Genomic DNA, 14300 nt, shown 5'->3' with positions numbered 1-14300 from the left:
GCAGCATGCCTAGAGCACAGTTAGCATAACACAGTTGTGAGTCCCTTCCTGTCAGCCCCTTCTCACCGCAGAGTTTCTCTGAGCATGTGCACTTTGGGGAATGAGGTCCCAGAGTACTTGGGTTGTGAGATGGGAGAGCCAAACAGAGGGAATCAGACATTTGCACACAGTTCAAGGTCTTTTGACTGTGCTTTGACTAACTTAATTCCAAAAGTTGACAGGTAAGAGAAACAGAACTGCATAAACTCAGCTTGTTGAAGGCTTTTTATTCCAGCCGCTGCCTTGAGTCTGTTTCAGAGAAGAGCAATGGAGACTCCCATCATTATCCTGCCCAGTTATCTCTGGGCCCAAGTTGTCACAGAAGCAGTGCCTCCAAAACAAAGAAATACTGAGAGATTTGTCAATTCTGAGTGACTAACTTGACTTATGTTAGCCAAGAGCTAGATTTTCATATTTTTTAATAGACCTTCTCCATCACTAATTATCTCTCCTTCTTGTGCCTGTGACTGGGGAAAGTGGGTGACTCCCCTCAGGCCTGGGCTCCTCTTGGCTCTGCAATTCTTCTACAAGTTTTCCTAAGACATCAGCCTCCCCCAGCTTCCTTGTGAAGCCAACAGGTTGTCAACAGCCCTTCTGTTAGTGCTCTTTCATAATCATTTTGTCTGGGCTTGCTAAGGAAGCATTCCAGGGCTAGTGCTACGAGAGCATTTTCTAGTTTCAGCATGTAAGGTGCTCAGTACATTATTCTTAATCTCTCAGAATCCTTCAAAGAATATAAGAAAGAAGGTGAATTTATAGTCCAGGGGTCAAATCTGATGCAAAGACATGAGTTTATTTTTCCTTTTAATTGTACACACAGTATTTATCCCACAACACATTATATTGTTCATACAGCAAGGTTGAAAAAATTTTATAGTGAACCCTCATATACCCACCTCCACAATTCAACCATTAACATTTCACTCTACTTGCTTTATCACATCTGTCCACCTATCAGTCCCTATTTTTGTGCATTTCAAAGTACTCTACAGACATCAGTACACTTTCTCCTAAATATTTCTGTATGCTAGAGTTCAATGAGAAATGTACACATCTCAATATGCATTTGCTTACTTAATGCATATACCTATATAACCCAAACCCCCATCAGTAGAGCATTACCAATCCCAGAAAGTTCCTCACACCCCTTCCCATTCAATCCCATCTGCAGAAGCAACCACTCTTGTGAATTTTTCCCATGATAGATTGGTTTTGTCTGTTCCCGAAAGTCATATAAATGGAATTCTTAGTATGTTCTTTTTGTATAAGACTTTCACTTACTGTAATGTTTGTGTGCTAGATCCATGTCATTACATGCATCGGTAATAGTTCCTTTGTATTGCCGAGTAATATTCCATTCTATTAATATACAACAGTTTATCCTTCTGTTGATGAACACTTGGCCTGCTTCCAGCTCTTTGGCTCTCATGAGAAAGCTAATCAGAACAATGCTGCGCAAGTCTTTTTTCACTTCTCTGGGGTAAATACCTAGAAGAAGACTTTGTGGGTCATAGAATAGGTGTATGTTTAGTTTTATAATAAATTGCTAAGACTTGTTTCCAAAATAATTTACACTCCCACTGGTAATCCAGTAGCTCCAAATTCTGGCCACCATTAGCTGTTGCCAGTCTTAGCCATCTGGTAGTTGTATAGTGTATCGAATTGTGGTTTTAATTTAAAGTCCCCTGGTGACTAATGGTGTAGTAAAGCACTGTATCATTACATGGTTCTTTTCCTGAAAATGTAACATGCCATCATTTAAAAAACCAAGAGTTTCCACATAAGAATCCAGGTATCCAGTTTTTCATGAAACATTAAAGGACTTAGCAACACTGGGCTTATATTCCCACATGGGGACAATCCACAGAAGCTGAGTGGTGGCTGTTGTTCTTTTAGGACAGTTGCCCTTTTGTTCCCTAGAGTCACTTACCCTTCCCATAACTCCCCAATACTTGGTTAGGCCAATTGTCATACGTCATCACATTTGTGGTATTGTCTTCCTTCCTGTTAAAAGGAAAGTGAGTTCTTCCTTGAACCTATGTCATTATCAATACTGGAAAAGGAAAAGGTAGATCAAGAGGGCCTTATATTTAAAAAAAAAAAAAAAGTGGAAAGACTACATCCCTTTGTGTCAATGAAAAAAAATATTCCTATGTTAATATGGAAATTAAATGGGTCAATTTTGAAAGATTACAATTTAAGGCTCCTTAATGAAACTGCCTGGCTTTACTCATTTTTATTATCTGCCTGGCCCCTTTAGGATTTGGAGTTTGCAACCCCTATAATAGAACACTTACATTGATAAATTATGTCTCAAGATTGCCCTCACTGGGGGTTATTTAGCTATGTAGAGAGATTTCATTTCATGTCTTTTATTGAAATGGGGGAGAAAAAAAAGAAACACTTCAATAATACTTTATTTAAAACTAGAGGCCGGGTGCACGACATTCATGCACTGGGGTGGGGAAGGGTCCCTCAGACCAGCCTGCACCCTCTCCCAGTCCGGGACCCCTTGGGGGACCCCACCACCACTGCAGAAGCCAGCTGTGAGCCCGGCTTCTGGCTGAATGGTTCTTCCCCTGTGGGAATGCACTGACCACCAGGGGGCAGCTCCTGCATTGAGCAGCTGCCCCCTGGTGGTCAGTGCGCATCATAGCGACTGGTCATTCTGCTGTTTGGTCGATTTGCATATTAGGGTTTTATTATATAGGATACTTCATGTGTTATAAAACATTGAGACTAAAAAAATTTTTTTTCACTTTCTCAAATTCTGTAATTTTGTTTTTAATTCCAGGACTGTAAGTGGAAAATGTATATGGAGATAGATGGGGATGAAATTGCAATAACCTACATCAAAGATGTGACATTCAACACCAACCTACCTGATGCAGAGATTTTAAAGATGACAAAGGTAGGGTTCTATTTACAGCTTAAAAGCTTTTGTGAATTCACAGATATCAAACAAAGACATTAAAATACCCCAGCAGTGTGCTTTTGTGCTGTTGATGCTCACATCAGCTGAGCCTCAAGCTGGCTGTTGAAAGGCACATTTTATTTAGCAGATTGAGATCATAATAGTTTTTTGTTAAAATTCCACTTATGCTGTGTGAGCTAAAAAGTATTACAGAAGGTATCATTTAATTTTTTTTCTACATTTCTTTATGCTCATTCTGTCATTTACTAAAGGAAAGAAAATGCTAAAGATGAAAATATTTACCTCAAATTTGGGCTCATTTTAAACTTTGGAAAACTTGTAAGGAGGAAGGTTTTCTTGGTTGTGCTCAGTTTCTTGAAGGGCAGTGACGAGGTTAGTCATGAGGCACGTGTTGAAGTTTCCACAGCTTCTTGAAGTTCACACCTATGAATCCCTGGTGAGGCCAGAGAGCATGCTCTTGCTCTAGGGTCACTGGTAGAAGCCTGCCCATTAAAACACTGAAGAAAGACTTAAAGAAATGCTTAGCTTCCCCTAAAAATAAAATAAAATAAAATAAAATAAAATAAAATAAAATAAAATAAAATAAAGACTGTCAAATCTCAGCGGGAAGGCAAGGTGGGTGGGTGGGAAGAGATTAACCAAAGAACTTGTGTGCATATATGCATAACCCATGGACACAGACAATAGGATGGTGAAGGCCTGGGGGTTGGGGGTGGGGCATGCTAGAAGGGGTCAATGGGGGGAAAAAAAAGGGACAACTGGAGTACTTTCAACAATAAAGGTTTTTTAAAAAACTCAATAAAGAAAGAACTTGGGGGGAAAAAATTTCAACTCTGTACCAATCACACTGAAAATATATATATGAGGCTTAAATCGTAGGTCAACAACAGCCATGGTATCAATAGGACTGTCACCCTGAACTTCACATGTGCCATTAACTCTTGTACACTCTTCAGTGTGTATTTGGTGTTAGTGGAGGAAATGGGGTTGGTAGCAAAGAAGAACCAGGTTCGCCCAGGTGGGAAGTGAAAAGAGTCTTCAAAGCCACATCATTAGACTTGCAAATGTGTTCCCTTCCCAGGCATCACATTGCTAAACTCCCAAATCCTTTCAATTTAAAATTGCTAAACTCCCAAGTTCATCACGTAGATTGATTTGACATTCATTGTTGGATTTCCCTGAGCAATGGAGTTGTTTCAATGGTGTTATTTACCTGTAAAGGTTATGATCTGGTTGCAACTTTCCTTTATTCTGTTGGGACATATGGCTCTGACATCTTGAAGACTGGACAGGTACTTCCTCCCTACCTGTGCCGGCTCTGGTTGCAGCAGTTGTTCTTTGCTTCAGTGTCATTCAGGATCCAAGCCATTGCCTGCTAAGGGAAGGAAGGTGTTCAGGGCAGAAAGACCAGGGCAGAGGCGTTAAATCTGATACAAGTGTTTCTGCTGTAATGCCATATATGCATTCCTGACGAACCGCACCGTCTGCAAAAATCACACGCCAACATTAATAGGGCTTTTAGGGAAAATAGAATTGGGGCAGACCACTCAAAATAAGTAGAATTTTTTTAACACCATCAGAAGCGATAATAATTCTAGTCAAAACAACAACAGCAAGAAGAACAAACAAAAAAACCTACTAGCCCAGTTAAATCTCAGCCGAATTTGCTTTGTACCCAGTTCACAGACACCTGGGATGAAGTGGGGTCGGGGGGAGGAGCAGAGAGATTCATTTCTAATAATGACCATTTTCATCAAAATTAAAATAGGATCCAAGGCGTACACTTCTCCACTGATCCTTTGTCTTAACATAGTGGCGAAGTGTCTCCACAGTCTCATTTGCACGCACAGCTTTGCCAATAGCCTGATACAGGGGAGAGCTGGTTCACTGCTGAAGCCAGTGAACCAGCCACTGCTTGAGGAAGGTACTTCTCAGTCTTATATTGTTAAGGGTTTCTCTTCATTGTGAGAAAGTTTTCTGCTGATGCTTCAAAATATTAGCACGAATTAATGACCTAATGATAGGATTGAGTGATATATCAGAAAAGAGGAGATTGTGGGAGGCCAGAACTGGATGTTTGTAAATATATGAAAGGATGTCTTATAAAAACCAAAACCCCATACACTGGCACGCTATGAGTAATCACATGAACCGGTGCGACTTCCACGCTAACCTGACATTATGCCCCTATTTGCCAATTGTGTCTGGTGCAGCCGGCCTCAGGGGAACAAGCTGTAGCAGAACAGGCTGTACCATTGCCCTACACCAGCCTAACTTTTGTTTTTCAGCCCCCATTTGTAATGGAGAAGTGGATTGTGGGAATAACAGAAAATCAGACTGTAGAATGTACTGTCACATATGAGGTAAGCTTGCGGGGGGCGGGGGGCGCTTGGGGGGGGTGGAAGGGTGGAGGGGCTGGTGGCTTTCTCGGTAGGAATTTATTTGGACGAGAAACCATTGAACCAATGTGAATATGGAAAGATCAATGTAATTACTCTAACAAAGTGTTGGGAAGGAAAGAAAATAGGATACACTTACCTAGATAGAGACTGAGGTAGTCATTCATTCATTCATCAGTTAATGTCTGAGCACCGCCTACGTGCCACATAATGTGTTACGTATTGGGGATGCCAGTGAATAAAACAGAGTGCTTAAAGTTTAGGGGTAAGAGTAGATCAGTGATTCTTCACAAGGATAGACTCAACTTCAACTACCTTCCAGAGGTAAGGGGGATCTATTATCAAAAGCATATTCCATAGATTTTATATACAGAAAATTACAAAAACTTACACTAAAAAAATATACTATTAAAATTAAAATTCATCTATTTAGCAAATGCCTACTGACAAGTATTGTTCTGTGATTGGGATAGACCAAATCTGTACTCTGTTGAGTCTTATATTCCAGTGAGGGAGGGTAGAGATAGAAAATAAATAGGTAACAAATAAATAAGTGATGTCAGGGAGTGGTGAGTGCTAACCAGAAAATAGTGAGACTCGGGCAGGAGATTGCGTGACCAGGGAAGGCCGCTCCTCTGAGGAGGAAGAAGAAACAAGCAACAGCAGAGGAAAGGCAAGTGCGAGTTCCTGAGGCACAGAGGGCAATGACAAAGCTAGAGAGGTGGGCGGGGCTGGTGCATGCAGGCTCATGGCCAAAGTAAGGAGTTTGGATTTACTCTAAGCATGGTGGGGAAGCCAAGTGCTTAAAATAACCTAATTATGTTTTGAAAATTAGCAAGACTTCATGGCTGATGGGACGTACAAAGTAGAGAAACCCTGGGGGACGGGGTTAGAGGGGACCAGGTATAGCACCGAGTCTCGGCACACATGGAAGTATTGGTATGCATCTACCATCAATATGATGTGCGTTTCATTCATTCATTCAAGTGTTCATTCAAGGAACATTCAGGAAGGATTTACTAGGATCTAGGCACTGTAAGATGAGTTTACACGTTTTATCTCATCGATCTTGTGTGTAAATACGGAAAGATAGGTAGCATTGTCTTCACTTGGCAGCTAGGGAAAATAGGCTTAGAGAGATGAAAGGTAGCCCCAAGGTTTGGAGTTGTCAGTGTCATTGTGGGTGGAGTCCCACCAGGTCCTCTGACTATAAATACAGCCTCCAATTGGACTCCATGCCCTAGCACATTATGATGGTCTTCTGAGCCGCCTGGGTCTGGCTTTTCAACATTAGAATCCAAACCCTGACCAAGTTCACTGCCCCAGGGTGGCCCAGTGCTGGAAGCCAATAGTGTTATAGCAGCTATTTATCCTCATCAGCCAAGGTGCACAGCGTCTCAGGAATGAGGCACCTGAGAAATAGCATTAATTGTCAAAGTGTTGCTTGCAGGACACAAAACCTAAAAACAGAGGTTGATTGGTCTTGAGGAACTTGGAATCTAGACTATTCTGGAGCCTGTTGACCAGTCCCCACCCCACCACCAAGGAAAACCCTCTTTTTACTAAGTAGACAGTGATAATAGCTAGACTTCCTCTCTGCCTTCCTTAGTCAGTAAGGAGACATACTACATGGAATTCTTCTCTTCTCCTTTTCTCTCCCCTTCCTCTTCCTCCTCCTCCTTCTTCTCGGGCTCCATGCATCTGTAACTGTCACTTCAGGGCTCTTTAAACATGTTTTTGTAACCTTATTGAACCCTGAGAAGCTCTTGAATCCTGCTTCGTGACACCTGGTGAGTAGGGAAGTTTGGGAACAAGAAAGTGCTGTGTCTTGATCTGGTGTCCTCTTCTTTTTCAAATTCTTGGTATTGACTCTATCCTCTCTCCCTTTTGTATCTGTTTCCCTGTACCTCCTGTGGGGTAATTAGTCCCACCAAACGACCCACACTTGCCCAGTTACCCTGCTGATCAGAGGCAGTCAGGCAAAATGGTGGTCAGATTCTTATTTATTCAACAAAGTGTCAGCTTTCAAATACTATAAACAGAAGAAATTGTTTTTCATTTCTTATTTTAAAAGAAGTAAGTTGAGATTGGCCAAATATAAATTCTGAGAGAAGATAGCCACATTTTTAATGACTATATCCACTAAGGAATAAAGTGCTATCATCTGGCATAAAGTGGTTAAAATGTGTCTCTTAATCAAATTACCATATTTAGGCAAACTATAAATATGTCACCTAATACGTTTATTATAGTGTTTTAAGAAGTTAAGTTGAAGTGATATGATAACCTGATTTTCTTTCCTTCCTATTTTATTAACATGTGTATTTTTGGTTGTGGGTTTCACTATTTTTTTTTTATTTTTATTTTTTTACAGAGTGATGTTAGAACTCCCAAAAGCACTAAACATGTTCATTCGATTCAGTGGAATAGAACGAAACCTCAGGATGAAGTGAAAGCCATCCAACTTGCCATTCAGCCACTATTCCCCAACTCAGAGGGCAACCCTGGAAGCAGGTCTAACTCAAGTAAGTTAGACGTGCACTAGACTAGACTCCAAACCCTTAAGTACCAAATTCTCATGCCAGGGACAAGCGCCACTCTGTGAATAGATATAGCTTTCTAATATAATACTTCCTTCTTCTATTTTATTTAATATAGTTTTATTAATTTATAGAGAGGAAGGAAGGGAGAGAGAGAGAGAGAGAGAGAGAGAGAGAGAAACATCAATGATGAGAGAGAATCATTGATTGGCTGCCTCCTGCACAATCCCCACTGGGGATCGAGCCCACAACTCGGGGATGTGCTCTTGACTGGAATCAAACCTGGGACTCTGCAGTCTGCAGGCTGACACCCTATCCACTGAGCCAAACCAGCTAGGGCCCTTCTTCTATTTTTTCAATATTTGTTTTGAATAGTATTTATGGACTTATAGATATGAGCATATTATAATAAATTTCAGTATCTGGTTAACTGTGATAAAACATGAAAATCAATGATTATGTTATATTGCTAAATAAAATAAGTATATCTATTTTACTCAAAATTGTAGGTAAAGATATGAATCTTCTATGTCCAACAAACATTCTTATGAAGCTACTGCTATCACTGGGGCAACTTTCTGAGTCCTGAATACCATATATACATCAAAGCATAGGAATGACATAAGGAAGGAGGGAGGGAGAGATGGAGGGAGGAAGGGAGAAAGCAAAGGAGGGAGTGGGAAAATAAAGGTAGGAGAGGATTGAGAAAGAGAAAACATGATATGCATATAATGGATAGTGGTGATGGTAATTATAGATGATATAAAGAAACAATTTAGAAATAACATGGAGGAAGGCCAGCTGACTTGATGGTAAATTAGTCATCATTTGGTAGATTCGGGGAAGAGGTTCTGACTGTCACCTTTGTGGGTCCAGAAACTCAAATACAATCCAGAGTTATGTTCTGCAGGACTGTGACAAGCTAAAAAACACATGGGGATGGATGCATAAACCCCATGCAATTCCATTTTTATCATGAAAAATATACCTGCAAACAAACCAGAAATACATGTTTTCTGATCAGTGCATTTTTCCCTAGTAAGAAAATCTACCTGAGAAGCTATATCAGAAGGTTTTTTGTTGGCATGGAGACAAAGGTCCCTGATGGCCAGTGTCACTGAGTTATGAGGGCCTGGCTACATGTCTTCTACTATAAGGACTGGCTTGTCAACCAGCCCAGATATTTTTACATATGCACCAGCCCGGAGGCCCAGAATCCTGGACAGTAAGCCAAACTCTCAAACACATACTTTAATAGCATGCTGGACCTGCCTTCCTCTGTCAACACAGTTGATTGGGTTATTTTCTTTCACAATTGATCACAAGAAGATATTCTGATCATCGTGACAGGGCTTGAGTTTTTACCGGCCTTCTCAGCCACAAATGCATCTTCAAACATCTCTTAGGGAATGCTGTCTCTACACATGACTAACCCCATATTGTAGGTGTTGATTCTCACTAGCTTCTCTACAGGAGGAACTCTTAAGTTCTTTCATTTGCTAATTCAACAATCTTGTGTTGCATGCAAATACTATCAAGCCTTAAGGACTTCTTACTATAACAATTTTCCCCTCCCAAATAATTAATATTTTAAGGCACATTTTACTTCTGTAGGCTGTCATAGTCATGATCCCACTTGATGCATGCAACACCTTTGATCCATACAACACTCCACCCTTGAAATCTGTAGGGGTCTTCTCTCTCCACGTCTGCTGTAGTTTTCTCTTTTCTTTTCTTTTTTAAATATATTTTTGTTGATTTCAGAGAGGAAGGAAGAGTGCTAGAGAGATAGAAACATCAATGGTGAGAGAGAATCATTGATCGGCTGTCTCCTGCACACCCCCTACTGGGGATCGAACCCACAATCTGGGCATGTGCCCTTGGCCGAAATCGAACCCGGGACCCTTCAAAGGGAGGCTACTTGCTGGCAGAGAGAAGTGAGCATCCTCTGTTCTTGTCAGAAGCTCCATCAGGAGCTCAGGGAGGACCAGCAGGGAACTCAAGAATGTGGGCAGCGTAATGCGGTGCCCTGGAGAAGATGGGAGAGATCCACGTGTGAGAACCTTGCTTATTTACTAAAATATAGCATACAAAATGGTTCTTGTTAATTGATCATTTTCTTTTACCTTAACCTTTTCCTGTTTGCTTCATTTCCATGCAAAAAAAAAAAAAATTTTTTTTTCTTATTCCTGAACCTCAGGAATCTCTCCTCTGGAGATATGAACTGTCTTTCTTCCAAACAATCTCTAGCTGTCTCCTGTTGGAATCCAATTTCTTTTACCTGCTGAGTTCTTGAGGACTTAAAAGTGCTCGCTGAGAAAAAGCTTTTTGTTTTCTAAATGTGCCCCTGTCATCCAAACACACTCACACAGCGTTTTCAGAAGTGAGAATATGGCTAAGTGGGAAGAAGATGGGATTTAGATGCAGATGGGCCCAGCATTATCAGCTAAGTGGCCTTGGGCCAGTTACTTATTTCCCAAACTTGCTCCTCCTTTATGGAATAAGATTATTAGTATTTATTTACCTGAAACGAATAGCGAGATGATTAAATGAAATAATATAAATAAAGCCTATGGAACAATGACAAGCATATAGCATATAAGTATAAATACACAGTGTAAAAGCCTTTATTTTTTTAAATGTATCTATACTAATAAAAGGGTAATATGCTAATTAGACCAGACGTCTGCCAGACGACCTTCCAGACAAAGCCATGGTGGTGGGGCCGAGGCAGAGGTGGTTAGAGGCGATCAGGCCAGCAGGGGAGAGCAGTTAGGGCAATCAGGCTGTCAGGGGGGAGCAGTTAGGAGGATCAGGCCAGCAGGCAGGTGAGCTGTTAGGAGCCAGTGATCCCGGATTTCGAGAGAGATGTCTGACTGCCGGATCTATAGAATCGAGCCTAAACTGGCAGTCAGACATCCCCCAAGGAGTCCTGGATTGGAGAGGGTACAGGTTGGACTGAGGGACCTCTCCCCCCCCCCCCTCCACACACACACACACACAAATTTCATGCACCAGACCTCTAGTCCTATATCATAAAAGCCTAATATGCTAAGTGACCAGTCGGCCGGTCAGCCATTCAACCAATCAAAGCATAATATGATAATGATGTGCTAAGGCCACTCAACACTCGCTATAATGTGCACTGACCACCAGGGGGCAGATGCTCCAACTGGTATGTTAGCTTGCTGCTGGGGTCCGGACTGAGTGAGAAGGGCCAAACATGGCCTGGAGTCCTCCCATGATCCCTCCCCGGCTGGCCAACCTCTCGTGTCCCTCCCCAGCCCCAATCGTGCACCTGTGGGGTCCCTAGGGTGGGCCTGCACCCTCTTGCAATCCGGGACCCCTTGGGGGATGTTGGAGAGCCAGTTTCGGCCTGATACCACAGGCCAGGCTGAGGGACCCCACTGGTACACAAATTCGTGCACCGGGCCTCTAGTTTATAATAATAAAGGAAATGTCCTTATACCCAGCCTAGAATTTCTATGAATGGTAAAGCTTAGAGCATCCCAAACAGGCTTGCATTATCCAGAGACAGGCTGATGAATTAGGCAGTGCAGCTCTGCTGTGGCTTAAGAGATGCTCACTTCCATTTCTTCTGCAGATGCTGATTGCCAGTGGTTGGACACCCTGCGCATGCGGCAGATTGTTTCCAACACTGGTTTACAACGCTCCCAGAGCAACCCTATCCTGGGGTCACCTTTCTACCCCTACTTCAACGACCAGGATTCCTACGCCGCTGCTGTGAGGCGGACCCAGGTGCCCATTAAGTATCAACAGATTACACCCATAAACCAGTCCAGGAGCTCCTCCCCCACCCAGCACGGGCTCCCCAGGAACTTCTCTTCTCTGCATCTCAACTCCAAGGACAGCGGCTTTGCCAGTCTCACGTCCGACAACTCTTCGGAGAGGGCCCAGTACTCGGGTAGAAGTCGGAACAAATACGACCGCGGATGTGTGTCGCTCAGCTCGTCTCCTAGGGGAAGGTACAGCGGGAAGAATTCGCACTCCACGCCTTCAAGAGAGAGATACTCTGGGAAGTTCTACCGAGTTCATCAGTCTGCGCTCAATGCGCATCAGTCGCCTGACTTCAAGCGAAGCCCAAATGACCGCCACCAACGCCGGACCATCCCAGGGATGCCTTTGAGCCCCGAGAGTGACTCGGGAGCTGGCGAAGAGGAGAACAAAGTCAGCGAAGGAGGGTGGACGAAGGTGGAATATCGGAAGAAGCCCCACAGAGCGTCTCCTGCCAAGACGAACAGAGAAAGAGCCCGAGGAAGCTACCGCGGGAGGAGAACCTTTTGATGAATTGAACTAGATGAGTTTTCTTTCCTAAGCAAGCTGTAAAAAAAATAATTTAAAAAAATGAATGGGTTTTCATAAGATGATGCCTTCAGATAGAATTGACAAGAAGACAACTTTTCCATTTTTTTGGATTTGGGAAAAACGTTCTAATTTAAACTACTGCCAAACCAGACCCTAAATTATGGATGTTGGTGGACCAAGGATAGTAACTAGACTTAATCACAATGTACTTACTTTCCCCCCGGAATTAATATGTTCAGAGGAGGGGATATGCCATCGTATTACCCTAACCACTGCTGGTGTGGTTAGCAAGGGCCTGGACTGGCATGAGGTTAAGTGGGGGCACTCGTCTTAGGTGAAAAATTTAAGGGAGCACTCAAAAGCTCAATAGTCAAGAGAAATAAGATGCTAATGCAATACTTAAAAAAATGAAAATTAATGCCAAAAATATGCGATAAAAAAATCAAAATCCTAGATAAAGACAGAATCAATATTACTGATTTTTCTTTTTGTCTAAGGCTCCAATATGGCTTGGCAAGGTGCTGTTACTGATCTTGTCTTTATTTAAAATTTTGATATTTTGTTCCACATAATTTTTTGGCATGAATTTTCTTTTTTAAAAATATAATTTTTCTTGATTATTGAGGTGTTCCGTTTTGAGGGGTTTTTATTGTCATTTAATGTCTCCTTAAATTTTGTGCCTAAGGCAAGTGCCTCACTTGCCTCATCCTAGTCTCAACACTACTGGTTAGTATTTATTTTAGTGAGATGTTTGGGTTTTTATTATGGCTGGAGCTGAACTGATTTAGGTTGTCATTTTTAGGCAATAAAAAAATGTTATTGAACTTAATGTTGATTACGATGCATATCTCATTCATTAAGACTCATCAGAAACCAAAGATCTAGGAGATTTGTGGTTATTTTCCTAAGCAACTGGAGGCTTTTGAATATTCTTTTCAACATTTTACCAAAGGAGGAGCAAAGAGGGAAACTTGCCATGTCAGAAATCTAAAATCTGTAAGGAAACCAACACAGAGCAGGATAATAATGTCACAAGCTAAGAGCCAGAGAAACTTAAAATTACCAACATCCTTGTTCCAGCAAGACAGTAAATACTATCTTTGCAGCAAGAAAGTGCTAAGCAGCTGGGGGCAAAGAGGTAACGGGTGCAGGTGTGAGAAAACTGCCTGCCATGTAGGATGGGAATTGTGGATCCAACTTGTGGAATTCCTCATATTTTACAAACCAAAAAGGCTGGGGGGGGGGGGGGGGGGGGTGCGGTGCGCAACAAACTTTGTGTCAAATAAATTAATGTCACTTTCAATATATTCTGAGATTCTGTTCAACATTCACTCACCCTAAATATCAAGTGTCCCTTGCCATGCACAGGATTCGCCATGCCCTGTAGAAATCCTGACACCCTGGTAATTTCGTGGGGTTCAGTCCCCTTTTAATAGAAATCAGTCATCAAGTACATGCGTATGTTATTCCCAGAGTGGCTGCCCTGCTCTAATTCAGTGCTTGGGCCTGGTGGGGAAAACTGTATTTGGGTAGCATTAAAGTCAAGGTTATAGGAAATGACCTTTATTTATGAGGGAAGCTGTGATCTAAACGTTGCTTCAACAACTTGATTTTATAAGTCATATTGCTTGCCATCTGCCTTTACAAGCAAAAGCAAAGGGCAACGGTGAGATGCAATAGCGAGGCACTCTTTTCCATTTTGGATGCCTTCTCCAAGGTTTTAAGCTCCGTTTGGACCCTTTCTCACTAAGCTTATATCAACCACAGTTTTTAGTTATGTTTCCCCTTGTTCGTGTTTAAAGTTAAAGAAAGATGGACTAATACAAATATGCTATCTTAATGGTGTGCTACATTCAAATGCAATAAAATATTTTCTTTTACTAGAATTTTTGGGTAAGTAGCTGAACACAGGGTCTTAACGGAGTCACTCTGCAAGGAACACAAAATATGGTTTTAACTACTAAACAAAAATGTGAATTCTGGGGGATGATTTAAAACTGGTTTAAAAGGCACTGTAAATGATTGCTGTTTTTCCCTTCTTGCTTTCGGGCCATGGATTAG

General features: G+C 41.8%; 1 protein-coding gene across 3 annotated transcripts in view; it reads left to right on the top strand.

The window, feature by feature from the left end:
* Window positions 1–13471, top strand: part of MAP3K20 (mitogen-activated protein kinase kinase kinase 20) — a 143891-nt gene extending 130420 nt beyond the window's left edge. For all 3 annotated transcript variants that reach the window (XM_070422739.1, XM_070422738.1, XM_070422737.1), the window contains 4 exons: window positions 2834–2950; window positions 5263–5337; window positions 7748–7898; window positions 11518–13471. In XM_070422739.1, the coding sequence (XP_070278840.1) occupies window positions 2834–2950; window positions 5263–5337; window positions 7748–7898; window positions 11518–12218 (1044 nt within the window). In that variant the 3' untranslated portion in view covers window positions 12219–13471. The remainder of the gene's footprint in view (window positions 1–2833; window positions 2951–5262; window positions 5338–7747; window positions 7899–11517) is intronic.
* Window positions 13472–14300: the final 829 nt, after the last annotated feature.

This window comes from Myotis yumanensis, unplaced genomic scaffold (assembly GCF_028538775.1).
Source record: "Myotis yumanensis isolate MYYU_CA2020_CCGP unplaced genomic scaffold, mMyoYum1.0.hap1 SCAF_8, whole genome shotgun sequence".
In the NCBI taxonomy this organism is placed as follows: domain Eukaryota; kingdom Metazoa; phylum Chordata; class Mammalia; order Chiroptera; family Vespertilionidae; genus Myotis; species Myotis yumanensis.
This window is presented reverse-complemented; position numbering and strand designations above follow the sequence as displayed.